Genomic DNA, 16,355 nt, shown 5'->3' on the forward strand with positions numbered 1-16,355 from the left:
CCTAGGAGGCCCCACCCACCCCCCCCCCCCCCCGGGCCATATTAACTCCCAAAATACCCCAGCCTAGATAGGGTTAGGTAAGGACATTCAATGTGTTGTTCGAACACTCTTTAAAGTTTGGTTAATCGAAACCAAGTCTTACTAATGCACTCTCGCATTGTGAATACTTCTACTAATATTAAATTTTTGGTGTGATTGTATGACCACTGATATTTTGATGAACAAAGAGTCACATCAAAGAGGTGTACCCTCATTTTGCTTTTAATTAATCAAAAATAACTTCACAACTCACCATGAGACTTAAAACTTGACATCCCACAGAAAATGTTACCCAACTGCATAATTTTTACTGGTTACTCACATTACATGATGGTTACTCACGTTACAAAGTTACTCACGTTACAGTTTTTCTTCATCATTTTTATAAAAAATTGTACTTTTTAATGATTTTGATAGTTATCACTGTGTCAAAGATTGTTTGAAGGAAGAGAATTTAAAATCCCACCAATTAACTGTGAAGAATTTTTCTCTCAGAAAACAAAGTCAGTTTTTTCGGTTACGTTACATCACCTGAGCAGGTTGCAATATTCATTTTTGAATGAGTACTACAAATTTACTTGAAAAGCTGTTGTGTATTTTAGGTAATTTGACTCTTCTAAACTTCAGAAATATATAAAGTGGTATGTTGTTGCAATAACAAAATGGTAATAAGGTATATTTCATTTTTCACTATTTTTCTTGTATTTTGGTACAGAATGGAAGACACAAGTTTTGACCATTTTTTTCCAAAGTATACATATGAAAATAAACTTTTTATTTCTTGTTCCTGGAACTATAATGCATGAAGGACTTAAAGTATTAAAAAATTCAAGAAAATATTGAATTTGAATTTTTAAGCTCATGTCCACCAACCTGTGGAATTGCCCTTAGGTAGTTATTTGCACACAGAAAAACTCGTTTAGGGGGTGTTTGGAAATAATTTGGCCACGCGTGTGTACAGCAATACAATTGACTGCCCCCCCCCCCCTGGTATTTATCGGCCGATGCAAGTATTTTTAAAATCTAAATTGGCACTGCTCATGATATTGTCGCCTTCTAGACTCTATACGCGTCTTTGTAGCTAGGGCCTATGATAACAAAGACGGCAAGATGGCGACAACAGACTGAGTAAACGCTCCTCTACTTTTAATATTTTCATGTATTTAAGCGTAACTTTACTTTAAAAAAGATTGATTTTTGGCCAAAAGTTGCAAAACAATATTGTAGCCCATTTACATAAGTTTGGGCTCAAAACCCTAAAGAAAACAAGTATTTTGCAGCAACTTTACTTGGTGCACATAGAGCAATGGCATCCCGTCCCTGGCTCTGTGGAGAGTAAGCATACGTTAGTAAATGATATTTACTCTCTAAGAGCCTCCTGGCTTTGGAAGACTAGAATTTCTATTTTATTAAATTTTCGCTTGCGCTTCGCGCTCGCATTGCATGTTCGATGAGATCAATACAAACTAGGCTGATAATGGTCTGGAGCTTAAAATAATAAGTTTTGAAGTATGCTGGTAGCCGGGCTGGACTAAGTTAGAACTCAGACTCCAGAGCCCAGCGAGTTGGGAGGAATTCCCCGGGCCAAGGCCAAGCTGGTCCATTTTGCACTTGCAGGTTGAGAGCCAACACTGCAAAGCAAAGATCGGAAGCAGGTGTGTGTTCATAAAGCTGTTTGTAAGTTAAGAGCGACTTTAAGAACGACTGGTGGTCCTCTATTGTGGTTAATGGTATATATTCATTGGCGATGGTTTAGCGTGTAAGAAAGGTTCACCAGTCGTTCTTAAAGTCACTCTTATCTTACGAACAGCTTTATGAAACGGCCCCCTGTTCTGTCTTGAAAAAAGTACCAAATTAACCGCGAGATAATAATGTGACCATGATTTACCTCCATGCATGAACTGAGCTCATATCTAGGCCTATTCCCAAATAATCTTTAAAGGAGAATGAAACCTTTGGAACAAAATAGCTTGTGTGAAAACAGAAAAATCAAAGAAACGGATCAACGAAAGTTTGAGAAAAACGGGGCAAAAAATGAGAAAGTTATGAGCATTTGAATATTGCAATCACTAATGCTATGGAGATCCTCACATAGACAATGCGACAAAGATGTGTGATGTCACTTGTGAACAACTCTCCCCATTACTTTAGTATAAATTTCACTTAAACTGCCTTGTTTATCACATCTATGAGTAGATCATGCGTTCTTTTTATAGGAGGGCATGTAAATGTAATACAGATTTTTAAGGAATACATCATGGATAAAGACTTTGTATCAACATAAGAAAAGGCAAAAATAGACATTTTGGGGGTATTTTATAATTTATAGTCCATCAAAGGGAAAGTTGTTCACTTGTGACATCACACATCCTTGTCGCATTGCCAATGGGAGGATCTCCATGGCATTAGTGATTGCAATATTCAAATGCTCATAACTTTCTCATTATTTGTCAGATTTTTCTCAAACTTTCTTTGTTCTCATTCTTTGATTTCTCTGTTTCGGCACAAGCCTACGTGTTTCAAAGGTTTCATTCCCCTTTAACTTCATAGATCCTTATTAAACATGAACTTCAGCCACATCAAGGTGATCAAACATTGGAAACAACCTTATATATTTTGCCTTTGTGTTTGCCGTATGTAATCGCTAATTTCAGCACATATCAAAAAGAGTACATACACAGCGGACCAAGATCCCTAGATCTGAGAATTTGAATGATGAAATCAAGATCGAAGCCAAAAAAAGCCATTCCTGATGCTCGATGTGATTGAAAAATCAGTGGCAGCCGCACAGAAGCGTTGTTAGCATAACAGAACGCTAACAGGAGGCCAGTCACATCTTTCACGGGCGACCACTGCCTAGACGCATTGTTTTCACTAACAGAGCACTAACAGGAGGCCTATCGGTATCGATAAACTCACAGAAGCTTAGCCGAATTCCTAATAATCTAACAATAAAAGGCCCAGCAAAAGCTAACAGTGGCGCTAATGTTAATACAAATCGCTAACAGTGCCAAGGGCACCAATAGAATAATTTCTCCCTTTAAACTTGTCTCCCTTTCTTATACCAAGTAATTTAAAATAGACCTCGACCAAATTATAGGGATATTCCAGGCCCACACAACAATATATGAGCAAATTGCTGAAAATATCATCAAAATCTGATAAAAATAACAAATTTCTTGAATATTAAAAATTGAACACTGTATTTTGCAAATGATATTACTGAGCAGCATGTGGCCATGAATATGCAATAAGTGGAACGATGATTCCATATCCTCTAGCTCTTTTCCCTTTTTCTGATTTTATTGAAAAGAACTCCTAATTGTCTCAAATGTGTGTATGTCACCCGAGTAACCAAATGATGATCTTTGAAGCAATATTCTGGGTGGACAAAATTTAAAATAAACCTAATTTTACATGATACAACAGACCCTCATTGCATATTCCTGAATACATGAATATAAATTTCACCGAAATAGGGCGTAATGCAAAATTTGAAGATAGCATAATTTTTTTTATTCATTTTCATCTTTTGTCAATTTTCCAGTGTTTTGTTTGTCTCACTTTACTGTTCAAACCGTATTATTTTCTTCAGCCTGGAGTACCCCTTTAAGAATGGGTATATAGGGGGGATGTTGATTAGTGCCAAGATATGATCCTTTTCATCAAGATATTTTTTCTTCCAAGATATATCATTTTATAAGTGTTTGAAGACATTTTTGTCTCGCCTGCATAGCAGAGCGAGACTATAGGCGCCGCTTTTCCGATGGCGGCGGCGTCAACATCAAATCTTAACCTAAGGTTAAGTTTTTGAAATGACATCATAACTTAGGAAGTATATGGACCTAGTTCATGAAACTTGGACATAAGGTCAATCAAGTATTACTGAACATCCTACCCGAGTTTCAGGTCACATGACCAAGGTCAAAGGTCATTTATGGTCAATGAACTTAGACCATGTTGGGAGAATTATTTTCAAAATCTTAACCGAAGGTTAAGTTTTTGAAATGACATCATAACTTAGAAAGTATATGGACCTAGTTCATGAAACTTGGGCATAAGGTTAATCAAGTATTAGTGAACATCCTGCTCGAGTTTCAGGTCATGTGACCAAGGTCAAAGGTCATTTAGGGTCAATGAACTTTGGTCAAGTTGGGGGTATTTGTTGAATTACTATCATAACTTTGAAAATTTATGGATCTAGTTCATGAAACTTGGACATAAGGTTAATCAAGTATGAGTGAACATCCTGCCTGAGTTTCAGGTCACATGACCAAGGTCAAAGGTCATTTAGGGTCAATGAACTTTGGCCAAGTTGGGGGTATTTGTTGAATTACCATCATAACTTTGAAAATTTATGGATCTAGTTCATGAAACTTGGTCATTAGGTTAATCAAGTACCACTGAATATCCTGTGCGAGTTTCAGGTCACATGACCATGGTCAAAGGTCATTAAAGGTCAATGAACTTTGGCCATGTTGGGGGTATTTGTTGAATTACCATCCTAACTCTGAAAGTTTATAGATCTAGTTCATAAAATTTGGGATATAAGAGTAATCAAGTATCACTGAACATCCTCTGTGAGTTTCAGGTCACAAAACCAAGGTCAAAGGTCAGTTAAGGTCAATAAACTTAGGCCATGTTGGGGTAATTGTTGAATTGCCATCATAACTTTGAAAGTTTATGGATAGAGTGAATGAAATGTGGACATGGGTGTAGTCGACAAGTCTTAAGTCACCGTTCAAATGTCATTTATGGTCAATGAACGTGGTATTATGTCATTATATGAATGGTGTTTTTGTGAATGATTATTTTATTGTAGTTTTCAAAGTTAGCACTGCTGCTATATTAAATCGCGTAATGCAGGCGAGACTGCCAGAGGCGTTCCACTTGTTGAGAATAGACCCTACATTAGAAAGAAGAAGAATATCTGATGTAATGTTGCATGATAATCATCATTGGCAAATACTCTATCATGAGCATGATGAGTGAAGTCTGTGAAGAGCATTTTCAAACAAAAGAAACTGATGAAAAGTGGGATCGCATTTTCTTTTGGTACATTATCTCCATCGTAATATCATGATTAATAAGGCTAATTTTCTTGATCATATTAAAGCTTATTCGATATTAAAAAAAATAAAATTAGTAAATATATATTTACTATTTGCTCTCATTTCATGTTTAAAATGTAATAATAAGGGAAATTTTGTAGGCCTATATAATAATAAATTACATTTGTTTGCCCTTTCCTAGACAAGGTTTTAAACCCGTAGAATGTACAAATAAGCATAACTAAATCTTAAGTTAAATCTAGATCACTACGCACAAATTATAGATTTTGCCTAACTCAAATCCCCTAACAACACCCGCGCCTAACGGCGCCCTAACAGTGCTTCGTGTGCCTTCTGTGCGATCATTCTACCCATGTTGTTAGTAGCTGATTTGTTAATGAATAATGATGTACAGATTGTGATGTCAAGCGTTGATCCCAGATGTAATTAATTCATTACTTTGACATTAGCCATCGCGGCGGGATTACCAGTTGTAACAGGGCCCTTTGTTAGCGCATTGTTAGCGCAATGTTACGCTAACAGCGTTTTTGTGTGGCCGATACAGGTTGAAATCAATACTTGGGAATCGATTCTGACAAAACTGTAGGTTAGGTCTACCTCCAAACTACCACCAATTAAGTTTGCTGACATCACATGATGCGCGAAAGTGCACTTGGGCCTAGTGCTGTTATTGGTAAAAAAATTATGTTGATATATCGCTAAAATACTTACCGATATCGACAAAAGAACACAATCAATTTGAAATTTGTATGCATTTATTAGCGATGTCGCAATACTGGCGCTGGTCAAATTTTGTATCTGCCACTGTACCAACAACGCTTTAAAATCTACGTTCATCGAATCTAAACGAGTACATAACATCTTTTAACAAACTTATTGCTATTAATTATATTTTGTTGAGATTTTGGAGTAATTTCTGTTGCTGTTCTGTGCATTTTGAGGAAAAAAAAGGTTTCCTTGATTTTCCATTTGAAAAGCCACTTTCAAAAGGCCGTTTCCGTGAATTCCATCTGTTCGCGGAAAATCACTGTCCCTCCATAATAATAGCGGGTATTGTTGACAACGAGAGAAAGGTTATGAATTATCGTTAAGTGGCAAAAACATGCGATTATTGACCAGGGATGCCACTTTTCCGTATTTATACGGAATTCCGGCTTTTTTCCTGCTATCTGTCTTATTTCCGTATTTCCGACTTTTCCTGTTTTCTGTGTATTAAAAAAACCGGAAAGTCCTCCTTTTTTCCCCCTGTCTCTCCCGATTGCGATGCATGTCGATCGACCGAGTGAGAGATATTTCCCCGAGATATTTGCTTTTATACAGTACATGATTTATAAACGCGCGCACTGCCTACTACGTTCATTGAGTTATGCTTTTATCAAGGCTTTCTGATTAGAATTATCGATATCCTGGCCAATCAATGCGAGCGACAAGTTCCGAACGCATGCACATAGACAAGCGCAAAGCAGCGGCACGAATCGCGGTATAATAGCGACTGGTAAATACGTCTGTAAAGATGATGACGTCATCCAAGATGGCAACTTACGATGACCAACGAAGGAATCGAGGATGACTAAGTTTTGATCATCATTTGAAAGGAATTAGCGGTAACTGCGGTCTAAGGTACGATGTTTCTGAATTTTATATATTATCTCGTAAGTTTAGATGTAATTATTTTTTTATAATGTGACATTTTATATACCAAAAACGATCCGAAAATCGGGTTTCCGCCGAATGTTAGATCTAACGTTACTGCTGCATGCTGATACGGAACCCAGGGAGCTCCGGCCCGGAAAGCGGGCCGGAGCTCCTTGGGTTACGTATCAGCTCCCTGGGTTAGCTGATGCGTTGTCTTTATGTACAGGCCAACAACTCTTCAGTCTATGTATTGGTGAGTGGAGCCAACGCGGTTCAGCTGAACAACCAAAATAGAGACTGAAGCTTTTGGTCTAGCGTTCTATGAGAAACACACAACTAACTACCGTCAGTTTTTCAAACCTAATTGACTTCAAAGTCAACGATCACAACAAGGTAAGAAAAAAAGAAGCCACTTGGTCCTCCCCCTCCCCTAAATTTGAGGTGGGGGCGGACCCCCCCCCTCCTAATTTTTTTTTTTTTTTTTTTTTGCTTGTCCAATTTTTTACCTGTGACATGTTTCCATCCCAAAATTTAAGGTGGACCCCCCTAATTTTTTTTTCTTGGACACTGTCCCGGCCCGCGATAAGTTTCAGTATTTTTGGAGGACACCTAGTGGCATCCCTGATTGACAGGACTAGCGATAAAGAGGTTATCCATAACAGCACTACTAGGACCTAGATCTAGCACGAGCGTGCGAGGCTAGGTTTCTAGGCGCTGCATTGGCAGAGTTGGGTGGCTCAGAGTTCCGAGCCAATCCAGGACCCGGTAAAAATCTTGCTAAATCTTCCGGTTGGGGTTCAAGCCGGGTTTTCCTTTGAAGAAATGATAAATTACAATGTATTTGAAATTCACTCACGAGCTTCTTTTTTAATCTATTTTACAGCTCAGGGGTGATGTAGTCCCGACGACTGTTGGTAAGTATTCCTTATTACATGTATTTCTATTTTAAGTTGTATTTGTAATGCAGACTCTCCCTCCCCTTTCCTCTTCAAAAGAACTGATGAACCTCTATGTGACAGACCCGTTCATGATAGATGACGTCGTGCAATGTGTATATTTAATCTCTTGTTATGTCTTCCATCGCACCTTTGCACTCTGCAGAGTGAATTTAGTGCATTATAATTCCCCATCTATTATAAAGATATTTCTTTTTCATGAATTTAAGGACAACTTCACCTCAACAAAATGTTGATTTGAATAAAAGGAGAAAAATCTAGAAAGCATAACACTGAAAAATTAACTAAAATCAAGTGTAAAATTAGAAAGGAGTGCCTGTTTTATTAAAAAAAACAGTCATGCACATACTGGTATGCAACGAGGAGACTGACGTCACCCACTCACTATTATGTATTTTTATTTTATGAAAATTTTTCTGATTGTCGTGTGAAACAAAGTTTTATGTGGTATTAGCATTATTATAACATTTAATGGTTCAATAAAGTAAAACCTTATTGTCAAAATTGTACAAATTGAATTATTGTATAATTCAAAGTTTTCAAACAATGAAAACAAAAAATAGTGCGGGACATCATAAACTCTCATTTGCATGTCACTGAGTTGTGCATGTAATTGTTTTGTGAAAAATTAGGATGGTTTCTGAAATCATGAAATGGAGCCCTGAAAAGAGGAACTGCTGAAATGAAGGAAAAAAATGTAGTGGCTATAACCCCCCTAAAGAAATTTCACTTTTAATAGGCCGTGGGCCGAGGGTGATTTTCATTTCAAAACGTTTCAGTTGAAACCTGAGGTATTTTTGATACATTGAAAAAACGAAGAAAAAAAAAATTGACTGGAAAATGTCAATTCGCTGCAGTTAGCAAAATAAATCATTGAAATATGAATATCCCAATGTGCAATTGCAGTGCGCATGGCTAAATGTGCGGCTCGTACAATAATTAGGCAGCATGATGAAACCGGAGTTCTAAATTACATATGTTGCTAACTGCAGCGAGTTGACTGCGGGAACAAGCCATTTCCCAATCAATGAATTTTTTATCGTTTTTTCAATACCTCAAGGTCAACTGAAACAAAAGTTAAACACTAAAGCACTTTTGATCGTTCGGCTCACGGCCTATATGGAGCTCCTGAAAATGAAAAGACTTTTTCACACTGGCCATGATTAGAATACTTTTTATGGAGCATCAAGCTACTTGTCAGTGAAACGTTCTCTTTGAATTCTCATGATGAATATTTTTTATATGGATTTTTATAGCTCTATCAAATACACTTAATGACATTATTTTATGCAAGTTAATTTTATGGCATGTAGGCTGGGTCATACTTGTTTAACAAAGTTACCAAGTCACTAAAAAATTAACGATTCCATTCCACCATCTCGCTTTTCACTCACAGAAAACTTCCGTGCTCTGTGCACCGGAGAGAAGGGCTTTGGTTTCAAGGGCTCCTCCTTCCACAGGGTTATCCCTGGCTTCATGTGCCAAGGTGGAGACTTTACCAGGGGCAACGGTACTGGTGGAAAGAGCATCTATGGAGAGAAGTTTGCTGATGAGAACTTCCAACTCAAGCACACTGGCTCAGGTTTGTGCATCTTGTTAAACTGTAGACTTCTTGATGTTCTCCCTACAAGAATTTGAAGGGAAGGGGATGGTAGACAATTGCTTCCCGTTGGTCCTTCTACAAGAAGTGAGGGGGAGGGTATATAATTACTGGCTTTTGGTCTCTCTACATTCTACTAGGACCCCCCCCCCCCTTTCACTCCCACTCTGATTAGCTGGAAATGTTAAAGTTAGGAGACTTAACATATGAATACCAGCTGTGGAAACAATCTCAAAATCTTCAAAAAGAATTCATTCAAATGGCCACCAAAGTGTTTGTATAAATAGAAAATATCTGCAATTGCTGAGAAATGAGCAAAGTAATGATGGAATTTCATAAAAATTTCAGGGTTTTTTTCCAAGCAATATTGATACACTTTCTCACATATGTGCCTTTTTGTGTTAGTGATCATCAGTATTATGGGTTTTCAGCCAAGATTTCATGATTTCACAATGATAAGTTTATTCCAATATACCAGATCTAGATCTATGATAATATGGTGGCAATTAACCTTGATTTTAAAGACTTTCTCATGAAATAATTGTTTGCTGCAACTACTTTTACCTTTTAACTGCGTGTTCCGTATGTATGTTGGCATGCGCATAACTTGAAATGACTGGGATGTGAGCTAGCGACAACGACCAGTTGCTTGCATGTACGGTGTGAGCATATTAATCTGGCTCACAAAAATATATTTCCTTCTCTCCAGTCATTTTCCACTGGTATACCAGGCTCCACATTAACTTTTTTTGGTGGTGGCCCGTTCGGGCCACCAAAACCATCAAATAATTTTTTTTGGTGGCCCGATATTAAAGTTTGGTGGCCCGAAAAATATAAAGAAAAACATTAAAAATTAATAAATCAAACTTCTGAAATATTAATTCTGCAGCCACTACCACTAAGTTACTTTCACTTTATCATCTTGTATGTAAACCTTGTTTGCTGTTATTTTACTTTGCTAATTGGTTTGTGGTAAAATATAAATTGTTTCTATCGTTGTAAAAATGAAATGATTGAAAGAGAATAAATGAATTTTATTGTTCGCAGGTTGTGTGGACTTTTTTTTATCTCGGTATAGACACACACTCATTTAATGGTAAAGTAAATAAATAGTGCATAGCAAACTCAGATAGATGTACAAAACAATGGTTTTTCATTTCTTCCTCTTTGAATCCTGAAACCTAGATTATGCAGGCCCCAAATCCAGTTTATTTCTGTTTTCTCTTTTGCAGCATATTATAGCAGGAGAAAATCACAGAAAAATATGCTGCAAAATTTATTTAGAACAATGCATAAAAGGGGGAAACGAATGAAAATAATTTTCAAAAAGAAAACAAAAATAATAAAAGAAATAAGTGAAATAAAACAAAAGAAAGAAAATGAAGAAAGAAAAAACAAACAGGGGGAAAAAAAAAATTAGAGAGAAAAAAAAAGAAAAGAAAATGAAAGAAAAATGAATAAAACAAAATTAATATAAACATGGGGAAAAGGGGAAAATTAAGAAGCCATTACGAATATTTTTTAACAGCTGTGGCAACAGTCTATTCTGACTGGAATATAATTAAAAGCCAAGCAAATAATTTTCACTTACCTTCTGGGAATGGCACATTTCTATTTTTATATCCTTTAGTTTGTATTATTTAATTTTCAGTAGAAACATATTTTTTAATCAGGCATATTCAATGGGAAGGGGTTAATGGTTTAACCACTGTAAAAAAAAATGAAAGAAAAAAATAAGAAAACGGCAAAAGTTATATCTGGAAAAAAAAAGTGTGAGAAAAGTCCTTCCCTATATTTGCCAAAATGTTGGAAAAATTCACATTTCATATCAATGAAATGCCTTCCCAAAGTATTTACTTTCTCAAGAGTGGTTTAAGAAGTCATTTATAAACAAGAAAGAAAGAAACTGTCTGTTCATTTTTGGCTAGAAAAGACACAGCTTCGAAAGAAACCAAGTATCAACATACATACAAATGCACATGTGGGACTGTGATGTACTTGCCTATGTGTTTTTATGTGTATTAATTCATTTGGAAATCGGTCTTTTGTAGTCAAAAGAGAGGTCATAATTCCTCTTCTTAATGCTTGCAAATAATCAGGGTACACCAAATTTTCGTAATATAGACTGTAGAATGTCATTTCATTGGTGTAAAATGTGACTTTGACTTAGATTTTCAAAGTTCTGTAGAAGATTTCTTAGCAGCAACATTTTTTATCGCAGCTCCCAGAGTCTGAATAGGCTGAGCTAGATCTAGAGCACAGCTGTATGCAGTGGCTTCATGCAAACTCACGCCAGCCGGCCGGCGCGGCTGGATAATAGCTACTGTCTGCTATAGCTGAAGGCCTAATATGCAAACTTTGTGTGTGTGTATTTGTGTGTAGATCAACAAAAAGGGCGCATGACGAACTGGCTTGCAATTTCAACTGTAGAAAGTTGATAAATGCGTGCAAAATCGGGAGAAAAATTGCGCTACATTGAAAATTATTGGTTGCCCGATTCGGGCCACCAAAACTTAACATTTTATCAATAATGGTTGCCCGAAGTGAATTTCTGGTGGCCCCGGGCCACCGCTAATGTCGAGCCTTGGGTATACTTATATGGTGGTTATACTTTGCAATCCTGGCATATTATTAATTGAGATGTATTCAACACAATTTCACTGGTCTATTTTCTGCAGGAATCTTGTCAATGGCCAATGCTGGCCCAAACACCAATGGTTCCCAGTTTTTTATCTGCACAGCAAAGACAACATGGTAATTATAGTAATTTTCATGTTTATCCTCTGACGGAAGCTATGGTATTAATTTTGATTTCTGGCAGCTGAAATTAGATATAGTTCAATATTGCATTCAGTGTCAGAATACATTCTTAATTCTGTCTGCAGTTGAGTAACAGCAAAAACATAGCTGCATTCTCCGCCTAGATTATAGGCTAGGCTTGGGTAACATTTCAGTATTGATGGTGCAGTTCAAATTACTATCCAATTTTTGAAGCACTCTTTGAATTTGGCTGTTCATGTCCATGAGTTGTCTTTGGTTAAATTATTAACATTGAAATCTTAACCAAGGTAAGGTTTTTTTTAATGAAAATATGAAAATCTATATTGTTCAAAATACAAATCTAAAATGGAATCATTACAAACATTATTTTTGCCCAATTTATCGTGGACTTGGCAGCTACTGTGCAGCACCAGATTGACATAGCTCTATTAACTTAACCTGAAAAGGCGGGGGGGGGGGGGGTCGGGGGGAGTATCCGCCGCCCCCCCCCCCTTGGCGTTTTCAGGTTAAGTTAAGGAAAATATGTGCAGTGTGAATTGATCACATTTGGGGTATTTTTGTCTCCTGGCCTGCATAGCAGAGCGAGACTAGGTGCTGCTTTTCTGATGGCGACGGCTGCCTAGTCAACATGAAATCTTAAATAAGGTTAATTTTTTTGAAATGTCCTATATTAGAAACGTACATGAAGCTTGGACATAAGGTTAGTTAAGTATCACTGAACATCCTGCCCAAGTTTTCAGGTCACATGACCAAGGTGGGTCATTTGGGGTCAATGGACTTAGACCATGTAACATCGAAATCTTAACCAAGGTTAAGTTTTTTTAAATTTTTTCATAACTTGGAAAGTTTATGAATATAATTCATGAAACTTGGACATAAGGGTAATGGTGTATCACTGAAAGTCCTGCCTGAGTTTCGGGTCACATGACCAAGGTCAAAGGTAATTTAGGGTCAACGAACTTTGGTCATGTTGGGGGTAATGGTTGAATTGCCATCATAACTGAAAGTGTATGGATCTAGGTCATGAAACTTGGACAGAAGAGCAACAAGTATCACTAAACATCTGGTGAGAGTTTCAGGTCACATGACCAAGGTCAAAGGTCATTTAAGGTCAATTAACTTTGGCCATGTTGGGGGTATTGTTCAATTGCCATCATTAACTTTAAAAGTTTATGGATCTGGTTCATTAAATAAAGACGAAAGGGTAATCAAGTATCACTTATTGTTTTGCATGAGTCTTAGGTCGCATGATGAAGGTCATTTAGGGTAAATGAATATACTGTCTTGTTATATGAATGGTGTTTTTTTGTGAATGAGTATTCAATAGTCGTAGCTCTGGCACTCCACTTGTTAAAAATGTTTTAACTTTGAAAGGTTATGGATCTAATTAATGAAACTTGGACATAAGGATAATAGAGTATCACAAATCATATTTGATATTAGGGTTAAAATACCCTAGCCCAGGCTAAAGTATAATCATTGGTTTATTCCCTTCTCAGGCTCGATGGAAAACATGTGGTCTTTGGCAGTGTGGTTGAAGGTCTTGATGTCGTGAAGGCAATCGAGGGATATGGTAGCGATAGTGGCAAGACCAGTAAGAAGATCACTATTACAGACTGTGGTCAGATGTAAATCATCAGGTTTCAATCATCAGACAATCCTGTTAAGTTGTGTTATTATTATAAGAGGTGTAGAAGCATGTGGTGTTAAATATAATAATTTTGTACAAGATAAATCTTTACTTTTCTCCTTTTTAATGTGTAGATGTGTTGAGTCACTTGTGGAACATGCTGTATAAACTTTCAAAATTCACTTTTATCATCAGGTTTATATAGAAGTACTTGTACATGGTAACAGCCGCTAGACGTAAATGATCTTATGATTGTGGATTATTCATCAATATTCTTTTTAGGCTATGCTTAGACTGATGGACATCATGGACAATAATATGTCGCGATCATCCTATATTGTATGCACTGTACATTAATACATGTTCAATATACACAAATAGTGTTTATGAGTGCAATGGACGGACTACTTCAACTTCATGAGGTGAAAGAGGATCCGTTCAACAAGGCATAGCCATGTTGAATGAACCATTTCACCTTTCACTGAATGAAGTAATCTGTCCATAGCTCAAGTGAAAAAAAAAAGTTTTATATGGCACCTAAAAATAGATCCTTATTTGCCATTTAGTAAGATTAAATTCACGTGATGGTTAAAAAAAAAACGTTTCTCCATTACAGACCTATATCATCTGCTCTGTAACATCAAGTGAGATTTTTTTAATAGGCTTTGATACAGTGTTTTCTCATGTTTAATATATTCATGTGTTACAATTAGAATACTTTGAAATTCAATGTAGCATTGGAGAAGGGGGCGGGGGTCTTGTCTTCTGTGAAGCCAAGTGTATGTCCCAATAATTACATACATGTATTTGTCAATGGGGCTTTTATTCATCCACGATAATCGGTGTGAAACATTTTCTTGTCACTTATTCCTAAACAGTTCATGTTTATTCTTGAGATTCTAATTTGTATAATTTGGATTAGAAATTTATCTGACCGCCCAGCAAGTCAGTTTGGTTCAACCAAAATTACAGTATGAAATTGATCATGGAATATTCACAGTAACATGTAGCTGTGTTCCCTTGTAATGTTTTAAACACGATATTTGTATTTTTTGTATTAGTGTGCACAATGTCTTTGTCGACTAGAAGAAAATCAGTATTTTCTTTATCTCCCAGGTAGTAAACAATAAACCATACTCTGTCTGGAAAATCATCTGAATTTGTTTGTCAATATATTGGTTTGGGGGGCTTTTTGTAGTGTCAGGCTTTACACATAGGAGGTATGGAGTCCAGAACAGCCCACTTCCATGCATGAACCTCTTGAACGCCAGAGCAGTCAATGTAGTCAATTTGTGGGTTCCGGACTTTTCGCATTTCCTAGGAGGAAACTCTCCAATGCACCAATTCCTTTGAAAATGCAAGTCGAATCACAATATAGAGCTGAGAGGCTTATGTCGTAAGTTTGTAGACCGCGATAGCATCAGAATCTATGCGACTCTGGACAATGACATACAGTATTTGCATTTGTTCTTCCGTGGCAAATGTTCGGATCTGCTGCATTCTAGAGATTTTCCCCCTAGTAAAAGCGAAAACACCCTATTGTTTGAGGGGTTTTTTTTAAGGTATCGGAACCCTCCAATTATTTTATTCCTTTAATTTTTGGTTAGCATGTCGCCAAGAAATCGAAAGTTTTCAGAGTTCATACTGCCATCTAACTTGGATGAGTGTAAGAGGTTATACATGTATGCACAAATGGGCTGGTGATAATTATATTATCTAAATAAATAGAGTAAAATTAACCTAGCAAAATGGTGAAAATTTCATCAATATCTGATTAAAAAAACAAGGTTATATTTTGTGAAAGCAGTCGTGTCATGTGTTCATGTCATGAATATTCATTAGGTTGGCTGATGTCACATCCTTAACTTTCAGTTTCCTTTTTCTTATGTTACATGAAATCGTAATTTCATGTTTGAATGATATGTCTTCTTTAAAATGAAATATGTTGCAACAATAAATATTTAATCGGTTGTCAATTCATTTTTTTTATTCTTGGAGGAAAAAAAAGACCATAATTTCATGTAATAAAATATTAAAGGACAAGTCCACCCCAACAAAAAGTTGATTTGAATTAAAAGAGAAAAATCCAACAAGCATAACACTGAAAATTTCATCAAAATCGGATATAAAATAAAGTTATGACATTTTAAAGTGTCACTTAATTTCACAAAACAGTTATATGCACATCCTGGCTGGCATTTTCCTGGGGTGGACTTTACCTTAAAAAAAAAAAACAAGTGGGGATATGCCATCAGATTGCTCATTGAATATTCATGAAGACATGCATAGCACTGTTTCACAATGTAAATCTTTTCATTGTTTTGTTTGATTTTTTCCTTATCTGTTCAAACCATATTTTAAGCCTGGATACCCCTTTAACTAAATAAGTGATTTTCATTATACCTTCCCCTTCCCTCCCCATTGTTAATGAATGCATAAAACAAATCCTAAAGAATGCTCTGAAAACGTGTACTGACCGCACTGAAACGTTGACAGAGTGTCCTGTTACAACCGGTATTAAATGTGGCAGCAATGCCTAATGTTACATCATTGCATTACTTACACATTGAAATGTTTTGCCTTCACAATCCCAATCCGAAAGATGTGACTGGGCTTACTGTTGGCGCTCTGTTAGGCTAACA

General features: G+C 36.5%; 1 protein-coding gene across 1 annotated transcript; it reads left to right on the forward strand.

The window, feature by feature from the left end:
• Positions 1–7,581: 7,581 nt before the first annotated feature.
• LOC129281223 (peptidyl-prolyl cis-trans isomerase-like) lies at positions 7,582–14,866 on the forward strand. The gene is made up of 4 exons (XM_054917163.2): positions 7,582–7,660; positions 9,099–9,284; positions 11,981–12,056; positions 13,583–14,866. The coding sequence occupies exons 2-4, from the start codon at positions 9,179–9,181 to the stop codon at positions 13,713–13,715; spliced, it is 315 nt and encodes a 104-aa protein (XP_054773138.1). The 5' UTR covers positions 7,582–7,660; positions 9,099–9,178; the 3' UTR covers positions 13,716–14,866.
• The last annotated feature ends 1,489 nt before the right edge of the window (positions 14,867–16,355 follow it).

This window comes from Lytechinus pictus, chromosome 18 (genome assembly GCF_037042905.1).
Source record: "Lytechinus pictus isolate F3 Inbred chromosome 18, Lp3.0, whole genome shotgun sequence".
In the NCBI taxonomy this organism is placed as follows: domain Eukaryota; kingdom Metazoa; phylum Echinodermata; class Echinoidea; order Temnopleuroida; family Toxopneustidae; genus Lytechinus; species Lytechinus pictus.